Source organism: Hyaena hyaena, unplaced genomic scaffold (assembly GCF_003009895.1).
Source record: "Hyaena hyaena isolate Hyena2069 unplaced genomic scaffold, ASM300989v1 scaffold_33, whole genome shotgun sequence".
NCBI lineage: Eukaryota > Metazoa > Chordata > Mammalia > Carnivora > Hyaenidae > Hyaena > Hyaena hyaena.
In genome coordinates this window covers 1,823,141-1,841,537 of record NW_024080666.1, presented here as the reverse complement: position 1 = coordinate 1,841,537, position 18,397 = coordinate 1,823,141, and the positions used below count along the sequence as shown (strand labels likewise).

The following is an 18,397-nucleotide window of genomic DNA, read 5'->3' as shown; positions in this document are numbered from 1 at the left end:
TGTTCCATGAATATCAATCAAGTCAAAATGGCTGACAGTACTTTCCAGAGCACCCATGTCTCTGTTGATTCTTTTGTCCAGTTGCTCTACCACCTGCTGAGGTTGGGTTGCTAAAATCTCCCACCATGATAGTGGAAGTGTCTTGTTCTCCCTTTAATTCTGCCAATTTTCTGCTTCATGATTTTGATGCTCTGTTATTGGTCCCTATATATTTACAATTGCTTATGTCCTCCTGTTGAACTGTCCTTTTGACCACTATGAAATATTCCTCCTTCTTCCCCTGGGTTATCATGTGAGATCTGTATTACATCACATTAACCTTCTTATGCTTACTGTTGGCATGGTACCTCTTTGTCCTTCTGTCATTTGCTTTCAGCCTATCTTTATCTTTAAATCTTTTTTCAATGTTTATTTACTTATTTTGAGAGAGCACTGCGCAAGTGTGCACATGCACACGAGTGGGGGAGGGGCAGAGAGAAAGGGGGACACAGAATGCAAAGCAGGCTCCAGGCTCTGAGCTGTCAGCACGAGCCCGATGCAGGACTTCAACTCACGAACCACAAGATCATGACTTGAGCCCAATTTGGACGCTTAACTGACTGAGTCACCCAGATGCCCCAGCCTATCTATATCTTTAAAGTTAAAGCATTTCCTTTGCAGACTGTATATAGTTAGGTCTTATTTTATCCATTCTGCCAATCCCTGCCTTTTAATGAGTGTTTAGTGCATGAACACTTTATATAATTTTTGATGTGACTGGGTTTGGGTCCGCCACCTTATTTCCAGTTTTCTATTTGAATCCTCTGTTTTGTACTCTTGTTCTTCCTTTCCTGCCTGATGGAGGAGGGGAGAATCATTTGAATATTTTTACATTTCTGTTTTTCCCGTTGGCTTTCTGGCTATTCATTTTTGTATTATTTTTATGGTGGCTGCCCTAGAGATTACAAGATACATCTTTACCTCTTCACAACACACAGTAGGACCATGTCCATCCTTTCCTAACCTTTATGCTATCACTGGCATTTACCCAGATACGTTACCCCTTCTGGTAAGTACTCATTTTTTTCTGAAAATCTGGGTTTCCATCTGGGATCATTTCCATTCAGCCTAAAGAAACTTCCTTAGCACTTTTTATAATGCGAGTGTGCTGGCAGCAAGTTCTCTTGGTTTTCTTTCTCTTGATGATGTCTTTATTTCATTTCCATTCCTGAAGGATCTTGTCATTGGATTTAGCATTCTGGCTTGACACTTGTTTTTCTTTCATACTTGGGGACTTTTGTTCCATTCTCTTTAAGACGTTCCGGTTTCTAACAAGAAGTGATACCTTAATTGGACTGTTGTGCTCCTGCGCGCCCTGTGACATTTTTCTCTTGGTCTTTATCACTGGCTTTCGGTACTTCTGACAAGAGCATGCCTTGATGTGGCATTCTCTGTGTTTATGCTGCTTGGGGCTGGCATCTTGTGTTTGCAAATTTCTGTCTTTTCCCCCCTTGGTTCTTTTTTGTTTCTATTTCTCATCTGAGACTTCTCATTTCTCTGCTGAGATTTTCATGCACTGAAAATATGTTTTATGCAACAGAACACTGAGGAGAGTTATAGTAACTGCTTTAAAATCCTTTTCTGTTCATTCTGACATCTGGTTCATCTTGGGGTTGAATTCAATTGATTCCCTCTTATTTAGAGACTGTGTTCCATTTTCTTGGTTCCTTAGATGTTGGGAAATTCTGGATTGCAGCCTGAATAATATTAAGTTGTGGCGATTCCTGTCTGGGCTGGAACTGCAAACTCTGGATTTGGTGTGGCATCCGGGTCTCTGGTTCAGATCTTTTGTCTTGAGCTGAGCTGCTTCATGTCTGGTCCTTTGACGTGTGGTTCACACGTTTTTCAGACGTGTGGGTAGACACACTTTATGATCCCCTTTTCTCCTAGAATTCCTCCACTATTTTCAGACTTTATAGATTCTCTGCCTCTCTTTTCTGGTTCTCCAGGCCAGGAAGGTTACAACTTGCCCTTCTCGCCCCACGTCTGCTATGTGTGCACCTCGCACTGCAGGCAGCCCAAGGCTAAAAGCCTCAGGGGCAGGAGGTAAGTTTGTTCTCCCCCATCCTCCAAGGGAAAGTGTTCTCCACCAGTGTCTTCCTGCATCTGCGCCATCTTCTCTTGCCACCAAGGTGGCAAGTCTGGTCTTCCCTCAGGCTTCGGGTCTTCGGCTGCGGTGCGGGGAGTCTGCTTCCCACATGTGGCTCAGGGATCACTCACAGATGCGGACTGACACAGTTTGGGGACTGCCCCTCAGGGTCTTTCCCTTCTGGGGCTCCTCTACTCTCCTCAGCACTCAGGCTTCCCCAGCTTCACTTCTGCGGCTCCTCAGGCCAGGAGAATGAAGTAGTTCCATGTGAACTTCTCGCCCCCATGGAGTAAACTACCCTGGCAGTGCTTATTAGCCCCAGGCTATGTTAGCCAAGGACAGGAAGCTTCCTTCTCTAGCTTCCAATCTCCCTCTTCTCAACAAGCAAGAACTCCTGATGGAATCTGTTTGCTTCTATTCACTCTCTAGTGCCTTAAATATAGCTGTGAGTTATTTGTCCAGGCTTTCTTGCTATTTCTATAGGGGGAGTCACGTGGGGCCTTAGTCCATGACACCTAGAAGCAGGTGTTCTCAAGCTGATTTTCAACCAAGCTAAGCTGTCTTCACTCATTCTGTAACATTTGATAAGTGGCTATTCTGTGCAAGGCGGTGTATTATGCTAGATGCCATCGGGGGACATAAACATAGAAAACATGGCGAAGGACTAAAGATGAAATGAGAGAGATTAAAATATATACATATTTGTATACAAGATAGCATGGGAACTTTTTTTTAGAAGCTTAAAACTAGAAATCATCTGCACATCTACCAGTGGTAGAATGGATAAACCATGAACTATTTACACAACATAATATTAATACATCAGTGGAAAGGGACAAATTTTATGTGTCTCATACACAATGTTGAGCAAAAGAAGGAAGGTGCAAAGAAAAATAAACTGTATGATTCTATGAAAAGTTCAAAAATGGAAAACAAGGTCGTTTGGGAACATATCCATGGATGATAAAATTATGAAGAAGAATAAGACCGTCACCTCCAAAGTTAGGACAGTGCTTATTTCTAGGGATTTCTGGGCTGTTGGCAATGTTCCAGGTCTTGATCTGAATAGCGAATGCATGGATACTCACTTTATAATTATTCTTTTAAAGTACACATCTATAGTTTATGTAGTCATCTATATAAGATACTATGTATCTTATACGTAGGTACATAAGATTTTATCTTCTACTATATAGTCATCTACATAAGATACTATATATATTCACGGTTTAAAAAGAAAGAAGGGGTGTGGCTTTATTAGTAAATGGAACCTTGACTACATTCTGCACATGATGCATGACTATGAACCAGTTACTATTATTCTTAGGACTCAACATTCTTCTGAAAATGGGTGTAAAACGTGTTCCTTCCAATCTCACTAAGACTAGTAAGCAATAATATAATTTGATACCAACAGAAATCAGGTTTAACTTACTCGATGCCAAAGAAAAGCCGCCTTTAAGTGTTTATTAAAAACTGTTTCCTTATTTTAAACGTCATAAGGTCATTTCTTTTTGAAAAAGCACGGAAAAATCTTTTTGATGAGCACAGATCCTTTCTGGACACAAATAATTAATTAGCCGATAATTTATCATATTTTTAATGCTGGAGTTTCTGTATATTTGATTCTTTTAAGAGGAGCATACTGGTGGTGACCTTCATAGTTTACTAATCAGCATTATACTGGTCAGAGATTAGAAAGCCCCTGAAATATTTGTCCAAATTTGTAAATTTAGCTGTGCTTGCGATGAAGGCCTTACCTTCCAAGTTTTCAAAATGGACTCAGTTGCTTGCAACTACCATGCATTGCCTAAGGTGCTTCTTGCTGCCCTTAGGGTTCTCAGGCAACAATCCAGTAAGGAACTGGGAGGCAATTTCTGAATTGGCAGGAAAACAGAAAGTGTTACATCAGTTCATTAGGTGTCACCAGTTCACTAATAGGCATCACCAGTGTTCACGTTCTTCACAGAACTAGGCTTTCATGGCCATGAGCCCTCAAAAACCAACAAACACAGTACAAAGAAACGTCAGCGAGTATGGTCAGAGGGTTCCCAGCATCCTCAGCGTGACTACTTATGGACCAATCACTGCTCTTTCCACCTCGCCCCAGAAATGAAAGCCGCCATAAAGAAAGAAGTTTTCATCCTCCAAACGGACCAATTTTGCTACCTGTAAGGAATTATAGTAGTGGACTTTGGTTTCTTTAAAAAGTCTTTTATCTCCTTGAAATTTTCAGAAACTTTTGGGAAGTGCATGCTCAAGTAAGAACATCTCTTTAAGAAATCACTAGAGCCAAACACAATGATTTAGTGTTCTTATTCTTTCACTTAAAAACATTCTATTTTTTCTCTGGCTTGAGAGTACCAATAAGGAGAACCCACAGAACAAATTACTATAATTTGTTAGTCATCCTTTTTTCAGAAATAATTCATTCTTTCACTTATTATCCAATAAAAAGGAATAATTTTGTAATGATTGGGGAGCTTTTCTCTTTGGTCATAAATTACATTACAAAACACTTTGTAAGGATTAGAGCAAAGGGCTTGAACAGTAGCTCTAAAGGCAATGAATGGAACCATCTCAGTAATTATCCTACGGCCAACCTAACGGAAAAGCTGAGACTGAGACAGACGAAGAATGATAACTGGTTCAATTTTTTAACCACCAGAGTGGAATCTCTCCTTAGCAAATGTCAGTTTGTAAATCACAAATTTCTGCCTATACCAAAGAAAGTAACTCTATCAAAATCAATAGCAGAGATTTAAAGATAAAACCACACAGATTAGCTTTCCAGTGGAAGAGTATCAACATTTTCCATTGCTGCCCTTGTGTGGCAAATGTGTGTGTGTGTCCCTTGGTCGCTGGAAACCGTGGTTTAGAGAACTGGGCAAAAATTCTTTGACTATAGAAAAACCAGATTTTTATCACTTTTCAATTATGTGTTCTAGGTTTCAAGACTGTATTTGAGATGTAATGAAAACGAAGACTAAAATTTTATACTCTGGGATCACAAAGTAAAAACTAGGTTTAATCTACTTCTCATTCACCACAAGGAAGGAAAAAACATCCTATCAACTGCTTACAAGTCTACCATATGTTTAATGGAACAAAAATAATGTAAGACATTAAATACCAAGAGTTAGGCTATTTATCAAGAATGGCTATTCGAAAAGTAAGTATGACATAAAGTTGTTGCACGTTTAGTGCAATTTCAATATTATGTATGAGAAAACACTCTGTGTACGTTTGAGTACTCTATAAAGGAGCAATGAGTCTAATTTCAAACATAAGGTCACTCTACAACACTGAATAAGATACTGTCTAAACCAAGAACTTAACTAGGTATATTACGAATGCTTTAAGGTTAAACATATTGATCTACTAGGCAAATAGGTTTGTGAATTAGGAGACCAAAATTTAAGATTTAAAAGAAAGAACAGCTGAAATTCATGGCTCCAAGACAAGATGAACTGAAATGAGCACGGACAAGCCATTAGATTCTCTTTAGGCTGTTTCCACACTTGCGAAAGGTAAATTACTTTCGTATTTCTCACAGTTGTTGGGAAGACTAAATAGGAATATCTATATAAAACTACCTAGCAGAAGTCCCCGCACAGAGCAAGGGCTCAATAAAGGGAACTAGATAATAAACAACAAAGGAAAAAAAAGCCAAAAGAGGGATATTTATGTCAGACTGAAGACCAGATGCAACATTTTAAAAGACACAGACTTTAATTTTTTGCTACTGACTAATTTATAAAATAACTGTGGTATCTTCTGTCTGGGTTACATGTTAAAGAAGTCTTCTATTTTACAGCTCATCATGTAAGAGGTGTTAGTGTTTTATAGGAAAGGAAGATAAAACCTCTCTGATCCCACCAAGGCTAACCAGTAACCCTAGCCATCATCTCCTTAGTTTTTGTGAGGGCAAGGATTCGGAGGAAACCAGGCCATACAATAGTGATTCTTCAGTCTGGAAAAATCATCTGGACCACTCAGAGAAGCATTTAAAATGACGGATTCCCAAATTTCGCACCAAACCACTGGGTCAGAATCTGAGGGGAGACCCAGAAATCAGCACTTGAAAACAGTGCTCTGTGCGACTGTGTACGTTCTCTTGGAACCCTCACCTTGATGGAAGGAGAAGCAGATCTATTGTAAAGCTGTAATCATCAAGACAGTATGGCACTGGCACAAAAACAGACACGCAGATCAATGGAACAGCAGGTGTGTTCTTCCATAAGACCCAGACAGAAAGGATTCTAACATCCCCAAGTCCTCTCGTGCTTCCTCCCGTTCTTGCCCTGAAAAACTGCTCTGAGGGATTCTACTGAGGGACTGACTCTCCTTGGCTAAGATTTCCCATCTGCTTCCTTCCCACGTGCCGACTGGCGACTCGGAAAGCTAGAACAACATCCTGCACATGAGTGTGTTGGGAGTGTGTGTGTGTGCACGTGCACTTGAGAGCATGTATCTCCTAAGACAGTCCTCACATGGGGGTCGAATGGTCCTAAAAATCAGCCGCCAGTATTATCCAGTGGCCTCCTGAACCACCAATGATCTTGTGTTTATTGTTCCACGAGAGACAAAAGTAACTTAGGAGTAAGACTTGATCCTTGTTTTTACTGGACAAGAAACTCGAGGAGCTTGGAACAGGAGGGAGAGCCGCTCTGACTTTTTAAACTTCTGCAGAGATCATTCTGGGTCTAGGGGAACCTCGGTAGGAATGCAGCCATTGTCCACCCCCCCCCCCTTTTCTTTTTAGGATGGAAGTCCAGCCCAGACCCGTAACTTTTACACGTAGTACTTCCTAGAATCCACCCACAAGTGAAAAAGAATTGATAAAATCTATAAGGGACTCACCAAACTGCACACCCAAAAAACAAACAATCCAGTGAAGGAATGGGCAGAAGATATGAACAGACACTTCTCCAAAGAGGACACCAGATGGCCAGCAGACACATGAAACGATACCCAGCATCCCTCCTCATCAGGGAAATACAAATCAAAACCACACTGAGATACCACCTCACGTTGGTCAGAGTGGCTAAAATGAGCAGGTGAGAGGACTCTAGATGCTGGCGAGGATGTGGAGAAACGGGCCCCCTCCTACACTGTTGGTGGGAATGTAAACTGGTACAGCCCCTCTGGAAAACAGTGTGGAGGTTTCTCATTAAATTAACAATAGAACTCCCCTATGACTCAGCAATATCACTGCTAGGAATTTACCCAAGGGATACAGAAATGCTGATGCATAGGAGCACATGTACCCCAATGTTCATAGCAGCACTCTCAACAATAGCTAAAACATGGAAAGAGCCTAAGTGTCCATCAACGGACGAATGGATCAAGAAGATGTGGTTTATCTATACTATGGAATACTTCATGGCAATGAGAAATAATGAAATCTGGCCATGTGTAGCAACATGGATGGACCTTGAGGGTGTTATGCTGAGCGAAATAAATCAGGCAGAGAAGGACAAATATCATGTTTGCACGTATAGGAGGATTAGGAGGAACTTAACGGAGGACCGTGGGGGAGGAGAAGGGGAAAAATAGTGGGAGAGAGGGAGAGAGGCAAACCATGAGAGACTCTTGAATGCTGAGAACAAACTGAGGGCTGATGGGGGTTGGGGGAGGGGAAGGGGGGTGATGGGCATGGAGGAGGGCACTTGTTGGGATGAGCGCTGGGTGTTATATGGAAACCAACTGGACGATAAACTATTTTAAAAAAACTCTGTATATCGTGGCAAAACATACTTCTTTAAAAAATTCTCTTTGGAAGTATTAAAAAAGATATATATATATCCTAAAAAAATAAAAATGAATATTAAGATATTAACAGTAAACAAAAAAAAGAAGAGAGAAAATAGTACACACAAAAAATTAAGTCGAAAAGTCAAACGAGGCCATTGGAACCACTAAAGTAGTTCTAGGCTAGCAGCAGACTGGATGTGAGGAAGAGGCTAGCTGTTGGCTGGTGGGGTGGTGTCGGGCACTGGAGCGCAAACGTCCCCATGGGAACGTGAGCAGCTTATTATCAGTGTCTGTCTGGCCCTGTGAACATGCACGCTCGACGCATCCCGAGGAAGAGAGAGATCAGGCAGAAAGAAGCAAACAGGGGCTCCGTATTTCTCATAGGAGCCTGGTAGCTCCACCACATTCTTCCCTTTCCAAGAAAGATTCAGAAATAGAATGAGGTCACTTATCTGAATAGTTTCCTCTGCTTGAACCAAAATGAAATCAGTGTGAGCAACGGCCAAGAAGAGATAGTATGAAAAATTTAGGGAGGTCAATCTGCACGGGCAGTATCCTGTTGATGTGTGCACTGAAGTGGAGGTCAGATCAGGGTTTGTAGTGCTCAGAATACAGAGTGTGGAACTGTATTATAGGCTTCAAAAATGGAACTATTCCAGCAAGGTGATGAGGGCTCCTGCTTTTGACCTTTGCTCTGCTACAGTGTTTTGGCAGGAAAGTGGACTCTGCAAGAAGTCTATGGAGAGCTGTTCTCCAAAGCAGAATGTTGACCTGAAGCAGCATCTCAGACCACCAGCCAGTGGTCAACAGACCCCCTTCTGTGCTGCCTCCCTTCCATTCAGCAAATATGGAAGTGCCCTAATGTGCTAATATAGTTTCAGGTACATCAGATTAACAAAGCGTGAAGGTCCCTGCCCTCATGGAGCTTCCATTATGTGGGAGAAGAAGAATAAAGATTAAAAAGGAATAAAAAGTAAGTACATGCAAAGGATAAATAATGCAGAGGAAGAAAAAGAATACAGTAGAATTAGGGGGACAGGGAGTGTGAGCGCTGGAACCAGAGGCCAGGGTAGCTCTCAGGGAGTCAGCCATCAGTTGCTTGGGCGAGTGAATACATGAAGGGGGTGTGCAGACATCAGAGAGAGCAGTTGAGGCAGGGAAGGGAAACCAGTACAAAGGCCCTCAGAGTGGAGCAGTTGGGGCTGGTGCGTTGGGATGAATTAACACTTGCTGTGCTTTGCAAACTTGAACTAACACCAGACACCACCTTGGCGCTTGTTAAAACGCAGAGAACTGGGTCCCAGCCCCAGAGCTTTGACTTCAGGAATTCTGGGGGCCCGAGAATGTCCACTTCTAACAAGTTCTATGGGATGCTGGTGCTGCTGGTACAAGGGCTATGCTCTGAAAACCAATGATCTAGGGGTGCCTGGATGGTTCACTTGGTTAAGCATTGAACTCTTGACTTCGGCTCAGGTCATGATCTTGTGGTTCCTGGGATGGAGCCCTGAGTCAGGCTCCGTGCTAACAGCCCAGAGCCTGTCTGGGATTCTCTTCCCCTGCCTCTCTCTGCCCATGCCCTACTGGCATGCATGCTAAGTAGATGGCATGCCTGGGTGGCTCAGTCGGTTAAGCGTCCAACTTCGGCTCAGGTCATGATCCCATGGTTCGTGGGTTCAAGCCCCGTGTGGGGCTTTGTGCTGACAGCTAGCTCAGAGCCTGGAGCCTGCTTCAGATTCTGTATTTCTCTCTCTCTCTCTGACCCTCCCCTGCTCACGCTGCCTCTGTCTCTGTCTCTCTCTCTCTCTCAGAAATAAATTTAAAAAAGTAAGTAGATAAAATAAACTTAAAAAACAAAAAACAACCCAATGACTTAATGCTTATTTCAAAAACCGAGTCACTAAGTAACAGTGGACCATTACATTGATTTAATGGGTCTGCCTGGCAATTAAAAAAAAGGAAAGGAAGTTCATCATGTTTACTAAGGACAAATGAAATGTTTCTCTTTTATGAAACTTTTGTCTCAGTTGTATAGAAATGTGTGTAAGATGCAGTTTTGCTGTGGGTGGTGGTCAAAAAAATTTAAAAGCCACTAATGACATTAGTGTGTCACTAAATGACACCAACCACAGAATTACGAGAATCTTATTTTTTCAGTGGGACACAAAGCTGAACTTGCCTCGGGTCTTCTCTTTCACTCACCCATGCATTCCTCTGCCCAGACTTCTTTTTCATCTCAGCCCAGGGAAGCCTCACCATCCCTTCAGGACAGAGAAGATCAAGTCCAGGTTTCTCCTTCAAACCTTCCCAGCGATGTCCCCTTTCCCTGCTCTGGCCTCCCCCGGAACTGAACTTCTATACTAGTCATTCGACATGCAGCACGGATCTTTGCAAGCTGTGTCTTTTCTCTCCTGAAATGTGACCGTTGTTTTGAGGACAAAACACCTGGTGTCTTATACACCTGTATTTGCCCATCACTGCCCTGGCAATGTCGTGTTTAAAGTGGCCTAGCTGAGGACGGAATAAACAGTCAAACCATGCTTAAAAGTTACAATGTGTTATTTGAATGCTGCATGTACTATAAATGCGGATGAAGAAAATTTAGTAAAGGAACAAGGGAATGGCGGAAAGAGGGCAAAATGCAGGGGAACCAATCAACTGGGAGAGCTGAGCGCTAAGGGCAGGCACAGCCCCCACCTTCCCATTCTGCACCCCAAAGCCTGGGCCGAGGGGTCCTCAGTACAGCAGGCCACGGCGACAACCCTCACTTTGACCCGGCTGAGAGTAAGTCCTTTGCATGCTCTGCTCTAAGGCTGTGCGATGGGTACAGAGAGCTGAAGGACTGAAGGAGAAGCAGCCAGGATTCGGGCGGAGAGGCGGCCTGGGAGGGAGCGAGAGGTGGAGTGGAAACGTTCATTTCCGCTGTGACTGTGTGGCCGGGGTGAACCGGGGCGGGCTGCAGGGGAAGGGAACGGCCTGCGCTGGGACCTGAAGCCCAAGCAGTTCATCCGACAGAAAGACGCGGAGCCGCCAGGCGGTGGAAGGAGAGGAGGCAGGAGGCAAGATCCACAGGGAAACAAGAACCGGAGCCGAGAGCGACGCTCCGGGGGGCCCTGTGTGCTGGGCCACGAGAGAGCCTCGGCCTCGGGAGGAGGGGGACACGGGGGGCGCCAGTGGGGAGGTTGTGGGGAGGCGGTAACAGACCGCCTGAGATGTGGGGAAGCAAAGCGGGGAGTGGGGGCGTGGAGGCCAAGGAGAGATTTGGGAAACACTTAGGATTCACAGAGCTGATGGCACTTCTGACTTGGAGAGGATGTTGGCTGGTCGCGTTTCCACGGGAAGAAACCCATGAGGACACAGGAGAGTGTGGCTGCAGACCTGCTGACGGGAGTTTGTGTGGGACCTGGTGGCAGGCCACCCAGCAGCAGGTGGGAAGGCCAGGGTGGCCCTCAGAAATCAGCTCTGGGGACAGACAGCTGGGGACCCACTTGGGGTGGGGACGGGGAGAGACTCCCCGTAGGAGGAAGGGGGTAGTTTTGAAGCCATTCAGTATTAAGAAGCTGTTAAAAATTTGAACTTTCAGTTAACTAGATTTCTCTTTACACAACCAACAACAGAGAAAGTATTCAAAAAGTGAATATAAAATAAAAGCTTTAAAAATAACTTGGGGTGAAACTGGCTACTCACCTTTAATTCCTATGCTTTATCAAGTGAATGAGATGAGAAGTTCAAGTAATGTCAGTGACTTACATTATTCCATACCTTCCTATTTATGAAAAAAGGGATGTTATCTTCTGGTTAATTCCCCCTGAAAAACGGCCTAATTTTCAAACACTAGATACGGTAAAATTTTTATTTCTCAAATTACAGATCACTCACGAAATCAAAGAAAAGAGGGAACCCGGGGACTTTATTCAGCTGAATATGAGGGTGTATGGCAGCGGTAGGAGAACTCGCACAGGACTGGCTGCCTTCTGATCCATCGTCAGGACACTCTGATTGCGCATGGGAGTCAGGAGCGCGGCCCGGTGTGGACGCAGACAGTGGGAACTTTGAGCTGTGGCTTCTAACTCAGCTCCCGGAGGACACACTAACTTTATTTATTTCCTTCCAAACTCTAAAGGAGAAATAAGCGACTCAGGATTTCAGAGCCTGTTCTTTATGTCTCTGTTTATGCAGGAGAGTCTGAAAAAACTAATTACCTGGTATTGCCTTTCCCAGACTTCACGGAATACCAGCAAGAAGAGGATGTTTAGAATGACATTAATACTATTTACTCTGAACAGCCAAGTTGTTTAACTATATAGACAGATTTATCCAAAGAGTATATGTTCCCACACAGGATATTACACAAATATTTTAGAAGGCTATGTCAAATAACATTTGATTGAAAAATATTTTATTTGGTTGGAAGTCAATTACTATGCCACGGGCTTCCAGATCTTAATGTTTACTTGCCCAAAATTGGAAGAATAACTTGTCTACAAATTTGGCTTCAGTCCTATAATGCAAGGGGAACTTCAAAAACTTCTGCGTCATCTTCAGCTGACATTAGCTGACTATTTCTCATGAGCAAGGAGCACTGTGCTCCTCTTAACAACCCAAAGGGTAGTTGAAAAGAAGTTGGAATTTTCCTAATGTTTAATTTACATTTTCAGAAAGAACAAATCAGTAACTGCACACACTTCCATACTTTCATAAAGACCTTATTACAACAGCGTTTCCAATTTAAAGCACCCTCCTTTCCATCAATCTTGCACACAAAGCTATTATTACATGCCAGACAATTATTTTATCAGTATATATTAGTAAACCAGCCAAAAGGCAATAATGTGCTGTCATGTGGTATAATGCAAATATTATTCAACACACAGCTTGAATTTTCAATCAACTCTAGATATAGCAGTATTCTATGAATTAAACTCTAGAGGTTTTAAGTGATTCGTTTTATTATAAACACTCAATCCAAAAAGATGATTAAAATAATTGAGATAAGGCTTGATTATAAAGATAAACAGCCTTTTTTTTTTTTTTCTTCTGGTAACATCTGTGGTAATAATGTGCTATCATTTAAACCAACTGAGGATGACTCACCATCTGTGAATAAATATAACTTTAGTTTCTTTTCTAGTACTGGGGATGGTTTGCTTTCTTTTCTTTCTTTCTTTCTTTTTCTTTTTTTTTAAAGAATCATCCCTCCTCCCTCATCAGCCCCTCTTGCAAACACAGAGTGAGACGGTAATCTGAAGTCAGGCATACAGTTTCTTGCTATGTTTCATAACAAAATGAACTGGCATCTAAGGGATTTATCCATGACCTTGGTCTCCAAGATCTTGCTCTAAATAAGAGTGAACTAGCCTGGGACCTCCTACAGATCAATCAATCTCTCTCTTTAACCATAATCCCAAAAAACAAAGAGTCATATTTTCATTTATATGTTACTGTCTCAAATATAGTGAACACTTTCTTTCTAAACACAGTATAATGAATGAACAACCTATTAACATTCAAACATATAGCCTGTATACTGTAATTCATTTTGCTTTCAGGTGAGTACTAGAGTGAATGAATTAGCTTTCAATATCTGCTATGGTCCGTGGAGGGGCCCTTGGGCCAGGGGCATTCACCAAAGGAATTAGAAAATAAAGTCTGGGATTGGGGTGGATAGGAAAAAAAATGGACTAAAGACACAATTAGTGAGCAATAATCCAAAAGAAAGGGGCTAAGGTTTATCACAGGGGAGGGACAGATATAAAAGAAGAAAAGTATTTGGTATGACAGCAGAGTGAGGGAGCACTAGCTGTCCACAGAACAGAAAGGAGATGGGGAAAGGTAGAGTGAGCAGAGGGTGCATAAAGTTCTAAGAAGACGGCTGTCTAGTGCCGAGGTCTTGTCTCCTAAATACTATTTATTTAAAAAAAAAAAAAGGAACCAGAGCTCATTGGAGAAGTGGTTGATTCCAGATCTGGCATAGGAAAAACATGAGCTGAGTCTTGGGCATCTTGTACCCCAGAAAAGTAAAGGTGCGCTCAAAACAAGATTGGGGCATGCCACAGGATGCGAGCATCATACCTGGAAGAGCTCCCACTGGCCAAAGCTAGAACAATTTGAGCAACAAAATAAATAAGTGATAGTACTGCATTATACTCTATAACAAAATACAAAGTTATCATTAGGTAAACAGCACAGTAGTAACTGTGAGTTAAGATCCACTGATGGATGATAAATTCAGGAGGCAAAAATTCTGAGGAGAAACAGGATTTTAGCAAAGTCTCACACCTAAGATAGTAATCAATTGTAAAGGGAAAAACAATGACTTTTTCCAGGAGAAATCTGGCAGACACCACGCCAACTAAACGATCAGGGAGAACCATCGTTAGGAGTGAGACAGGTTGACACCAGGTGCCTCCTGATTCTATGCACTAAGAAGGCATATTCTATGCGTATTTTGATCGAATATGCAGAATTTCAATGTAATCACGAGAAAACCCCAAACTCAGGGACATTCCGCAAAACAACTAAGTAGCACCATCCACAATGTCAAGGTCATGAAAGGTCACAGAAGATTGCGGAGAGTAAGGAAACATGACAGCAAAATACTAAGTGGGATCTGGATAGGAGTAAGGAGCAGAATAAACACTAGTAATAGAAATATAATAGAAAAATAGTAATATTCACTTAAGGTCTGTAGTTCAGGTAATAGTGGTATACTTAAAGTTAATTTTGTTTTTTTTTTTAATTAAAAATTTTTTAATGTTATTTTTGAGAGAGAGATGAGCAGGGAGGGGCAGAGAGAGAGGGAGGCTCTCAATTTGAAGCAGGCTCCAGGCTCAGAGCTGCCAGCACAGAGCCCAATTCAGAGCTCGAACTGACCAACCAGGGGATCATGACCTGAGCTAAAGTCAGACACTTAACTGACTGAGACACCCAGGCGCCCCGATTTTCTGGTTCTGATGTTGTACTTCAGTTACATGTGTTGTTAACATTAGGGAAACCTGGATGAAGGGTTTATATGAACTCTACTTACTGTTTTTGCAACTTTTCTGGTAAGTCTAAAATTGTTTTAAAAGAAAATGTAAGACAAAAAATAGCAAGGCAGTACTGATTCAACAATCTTCTGCCCACGCCTTCCAAAACAGCTTCCTTCCCAATGCTGTCCATCCTCCTCCTCCTCTTCTGTATTTTCCCTCCCATCTACTGCTACCTAGAACAGCAAATATTTTACTTACTTATCTGGTTTCCATTCCCCTACCAAAAAATAAGCTCTATGAAGACAGGCAGTTTTATCTGTTTTGTCCATTGCTCTATCTACAGTCTAGTATGGAGCCTGACACATACAGGGAGAGAGAGAATTAAATGAATTAAAATTGTGAAGAGGAAGGTAGAATAAAAATGAGAAAAGCACATCTGGAGATATAAAATTTTACTCCTGAACCCTTGAATTCCAATAAGTCCCTGTTTCCTTTTAGAGCATGTAAAGTGAGCATTTCATTCATCTTCTCATCATATTTACTGAGTAACTATTATATATAAGACACCTTAGTACGCATCAAGGGGATACAGATGACCAGGACATGAGCCTTCCTCTTCAAGGTTGAGTGGGAGAGAGAGAACGTTTGAGCAACTATGGACAGGGTGGAAGGGGCCAGGAGTCTCACCAAATATAAGTAGCAAATGCCGTGGGTATTTAGAGGAAGGAAGCCTATATAGGGTGAGAAGTAAAAGGAACGGTTTCATTAACAGTTCACAAACTCAGCAAGGCCTTAAGATGCTTAGGATGGGTAAGCAAAAAGCAAAGGGGTGACGGGCTGAGACCCTGGGAAGAGAGAACCGTGTAAACAAATCTAAACGTGCGGGAAGGAGGAGGCAGAAGGCACAGAGATCATTCTGGCTGGCTGGATCACTGGGCAGGGAAAGGGAAGTATGGAGAGCAGGGACTGGAATGGCAGCCGGGGGCTAGACGTGCCTGGTCTCAGGTTCCTGCCCAAGGACTCAGGTTCCTTGCAGCGGCTGGGTGCTCACCTCTAAGTCATTTTGAAGAGGAGGAGGGTGTTACTAGGGCGCTGCTCTACAAAAATTCTTCATGAAATTTTGGAAGATGGAAATCCAGACTGTTAACTGCAAGAAATTTTTGGGATCATCTTTTATAACTTAAAAAAAAATAGTTGTTTTAAGTTTGAGAGAGAGCAACAAGAGTGCGAGTGGAGAAGAGACAGAGAGAGAGAGAGAGAGGGAGGGAGGGAGGGAGAGAGAGAGAGAGGGAGAGAGAATATGAGAATATCCCAGGCAGGCTCCACGATGTCAGCACAGAGCCCAGTGCAGGGCTCCAACTCCGTGCGATCAGGACCTGAGTCCAGGTCAAGAGGTGGATGCTTAACCGACTGAGCCACCCAGGCGCGCCTGTAACTTTATAATAGAAACTCTTTCAACCTTTTTTCTTATGTTATGGATTGAGTCCCCCTGCCGTCTGGTGCTCTTCCTATGCTTACCATCCAGACTTTGTTGTGAATACTTCGCGACTTCCTAGAGCCGCGTCTGGGCTGCTAAACAACTTAAGTTGTCAGGAAACATTTTCTTAGGTTGAACTAGTACCTGTCTTGGTTCAATTTCTACCCACTGTCCTTGGGCCTACAGTGAACTGCTTAGCTCCTCTTTTACAAAATAATCCTGAAAGCCGTTGCACAGTCTTTATGTTTTCCTGAAGTCTTTTCTTCTCTAGGTTATACATCCTCTATTCCTCACCTTACGTGGGTTACAGCGTCTTTACTGTAACCTCGCCTGTGCCTGCACCCCGCCTGCTTTACCAGCGTGACGCTTGGTCACGTTGCTCCCATACTCCGCAGTGCCCTTCTGAGCCCGTTTCACGGCTGTTAAGTTTCTCTACGTCCTCAGTCCCTGCATGGAATCTTCCCTTCTTACTTCTTCTTCAGCTGAAACTCAGCTCTCCCCTTGGGGCTCCAATTCCCCTGGAGCCTTTGGAAGTTAGAGGCTGCTCATTCTTTCACATTCCAGACTTCAGGGTCGGAAGTGGGGGCTGGTGCCCTCTTTGTTTTCATTATTGTCTCCTAGTTATTATTCCTCTATCCTTAAGCAGAAGGCTCTGCTCATAGGAGGCTGGTACCAGCTTTGTCTCGTCTGTGTGCACCTGCCACCTACTGCCACTGACTGACTGTAGCATCTGGCTCATAGTCTTTCTTTACACCCATGACCTAACATCCTGAGGGACTATGAAGCCTACATGAATGACCAGCCCACCCCTGGCTTCCAGTTCACTAACTGGCTCAACCGTATTGACTTCCATTCACAGGCACAAAACTTCAGACCCTCGTCATCACCAAGACGAGCTCCACTTCTGCAATCTTTGGTCTAAATACACTGTTCTTTAGCCCCATTTCCATTTATTTCCACTGCACTCCCTCTTTGATCCCATTCAAATTCCCTTCCAGATACTTCTGTGACCCTTTCCTTCCAGCCTCCTGATATCTCCACTTCTCTACTGACTTAGCTTAGATACCAAGATCCACTATATCCTGTAAGCAGCCACTCCAATCTTCATGGTTTTGTTTTATGTCTTTTTATTTTTGAGAGACACAGAGCGAACGGGGGAGGGGCAGAGAGAGAGGGAGACACAGAATCCAAAGCAGGCTCCAGGCTCTGAGCTAGATGTCAGCAAAGAGCCCGACACGGGGCTCGAACCCACGGACATGAGATCATGACCTGAGCCACCCAGGTGCCGTTCATGGGTTTTTAAACTCATTCCCATGGTGTAGTTCAAGTAAATTGGACACAGCACGTGAGCGTGTGTGCATGCGTGCACACACACACACACCCTCCAAAAACAAAAGCCTAGAAAGTCTTACTTTATGTAAGAATGGAAACAATGTGAACTCCTTACTTTTAAAGAATTGTCAGGAAGAGAGTCAAGTCAAAGCTGGAGGGTCTGGTGAACTGTAATCGGTTTCTGTTATTGCCACACGGTGGCGCCATTTTAGCTACTAAACAGACCTCACTGCTGTTTACTTTCCATGGGACTTGTGGGAGTGGTCACGATGACTAATGTGCTGTTATTTTACAAACTCTGCTGTTATAACTTGTTATAACTGACAATATTTTCATATCCTACAACAATCTCTCTCAAGCATTCAGAAGCGGTGGTTCTGTGATAGCGCTAAAAAACACAGCCCCCCAAACAGTAACTCTGGAACAGAAGTTGGTTGTGATAAAACACTATGATGAAGAAGGCCAAACATCCACTACGATGCCCTGTGTTTTCAATTTGGAAGGAGCACTCCAGAAAAATTAGAGGTAATGAGGCAAACACTGAAGAGAAGCGTTAAAGCAAAAATGTGCTACAATACTGTATAGTCACAAAATACTCCCTTTACATCTTTTTTTTTTTTAGGAGAAAATTAAAAAATAGGCTTAGAGGATGAGTTTCATTTCACGAGATGACCTTGGAAACACACTGAATGTGCAAATGTTAGGTGCCTCCATAAGATACCCTATTTCCCCTCC

The 18,397-nt window shown here is 42.9% G+C and overlaps 1 protein-coding gene across 3 annotated transcripts in view; it reads right to left on the bottom strand.

Annotated features, from left to right (window-relative positions):
* Positions 1 to 18,397, bottom strand: part of DYM (dymeclin) — a 343,795-nt gene that overhangs the window by 35,008 nt on the left and 290,390 nt on the right. The window contains exon 16 of one of the 3 annotated variants that reach the window (XM_039228827.1): positions 3,889 to 4,005. The exons of the other annotated variants lie outside the window; for them this stretch is intronic. Coding sequence (XP_039084758.1) covers positions 3,925 to 4,005 — 81 coding nt within the window. The 3' untranslated portion in view covers positions 3,889 to 3,924. The remainder of the gene's footprint in view (positions 1 to 3,888; positions 4,006 to 18,397) is intronic. 3 annotated transcript variants of the gene reach the window in all.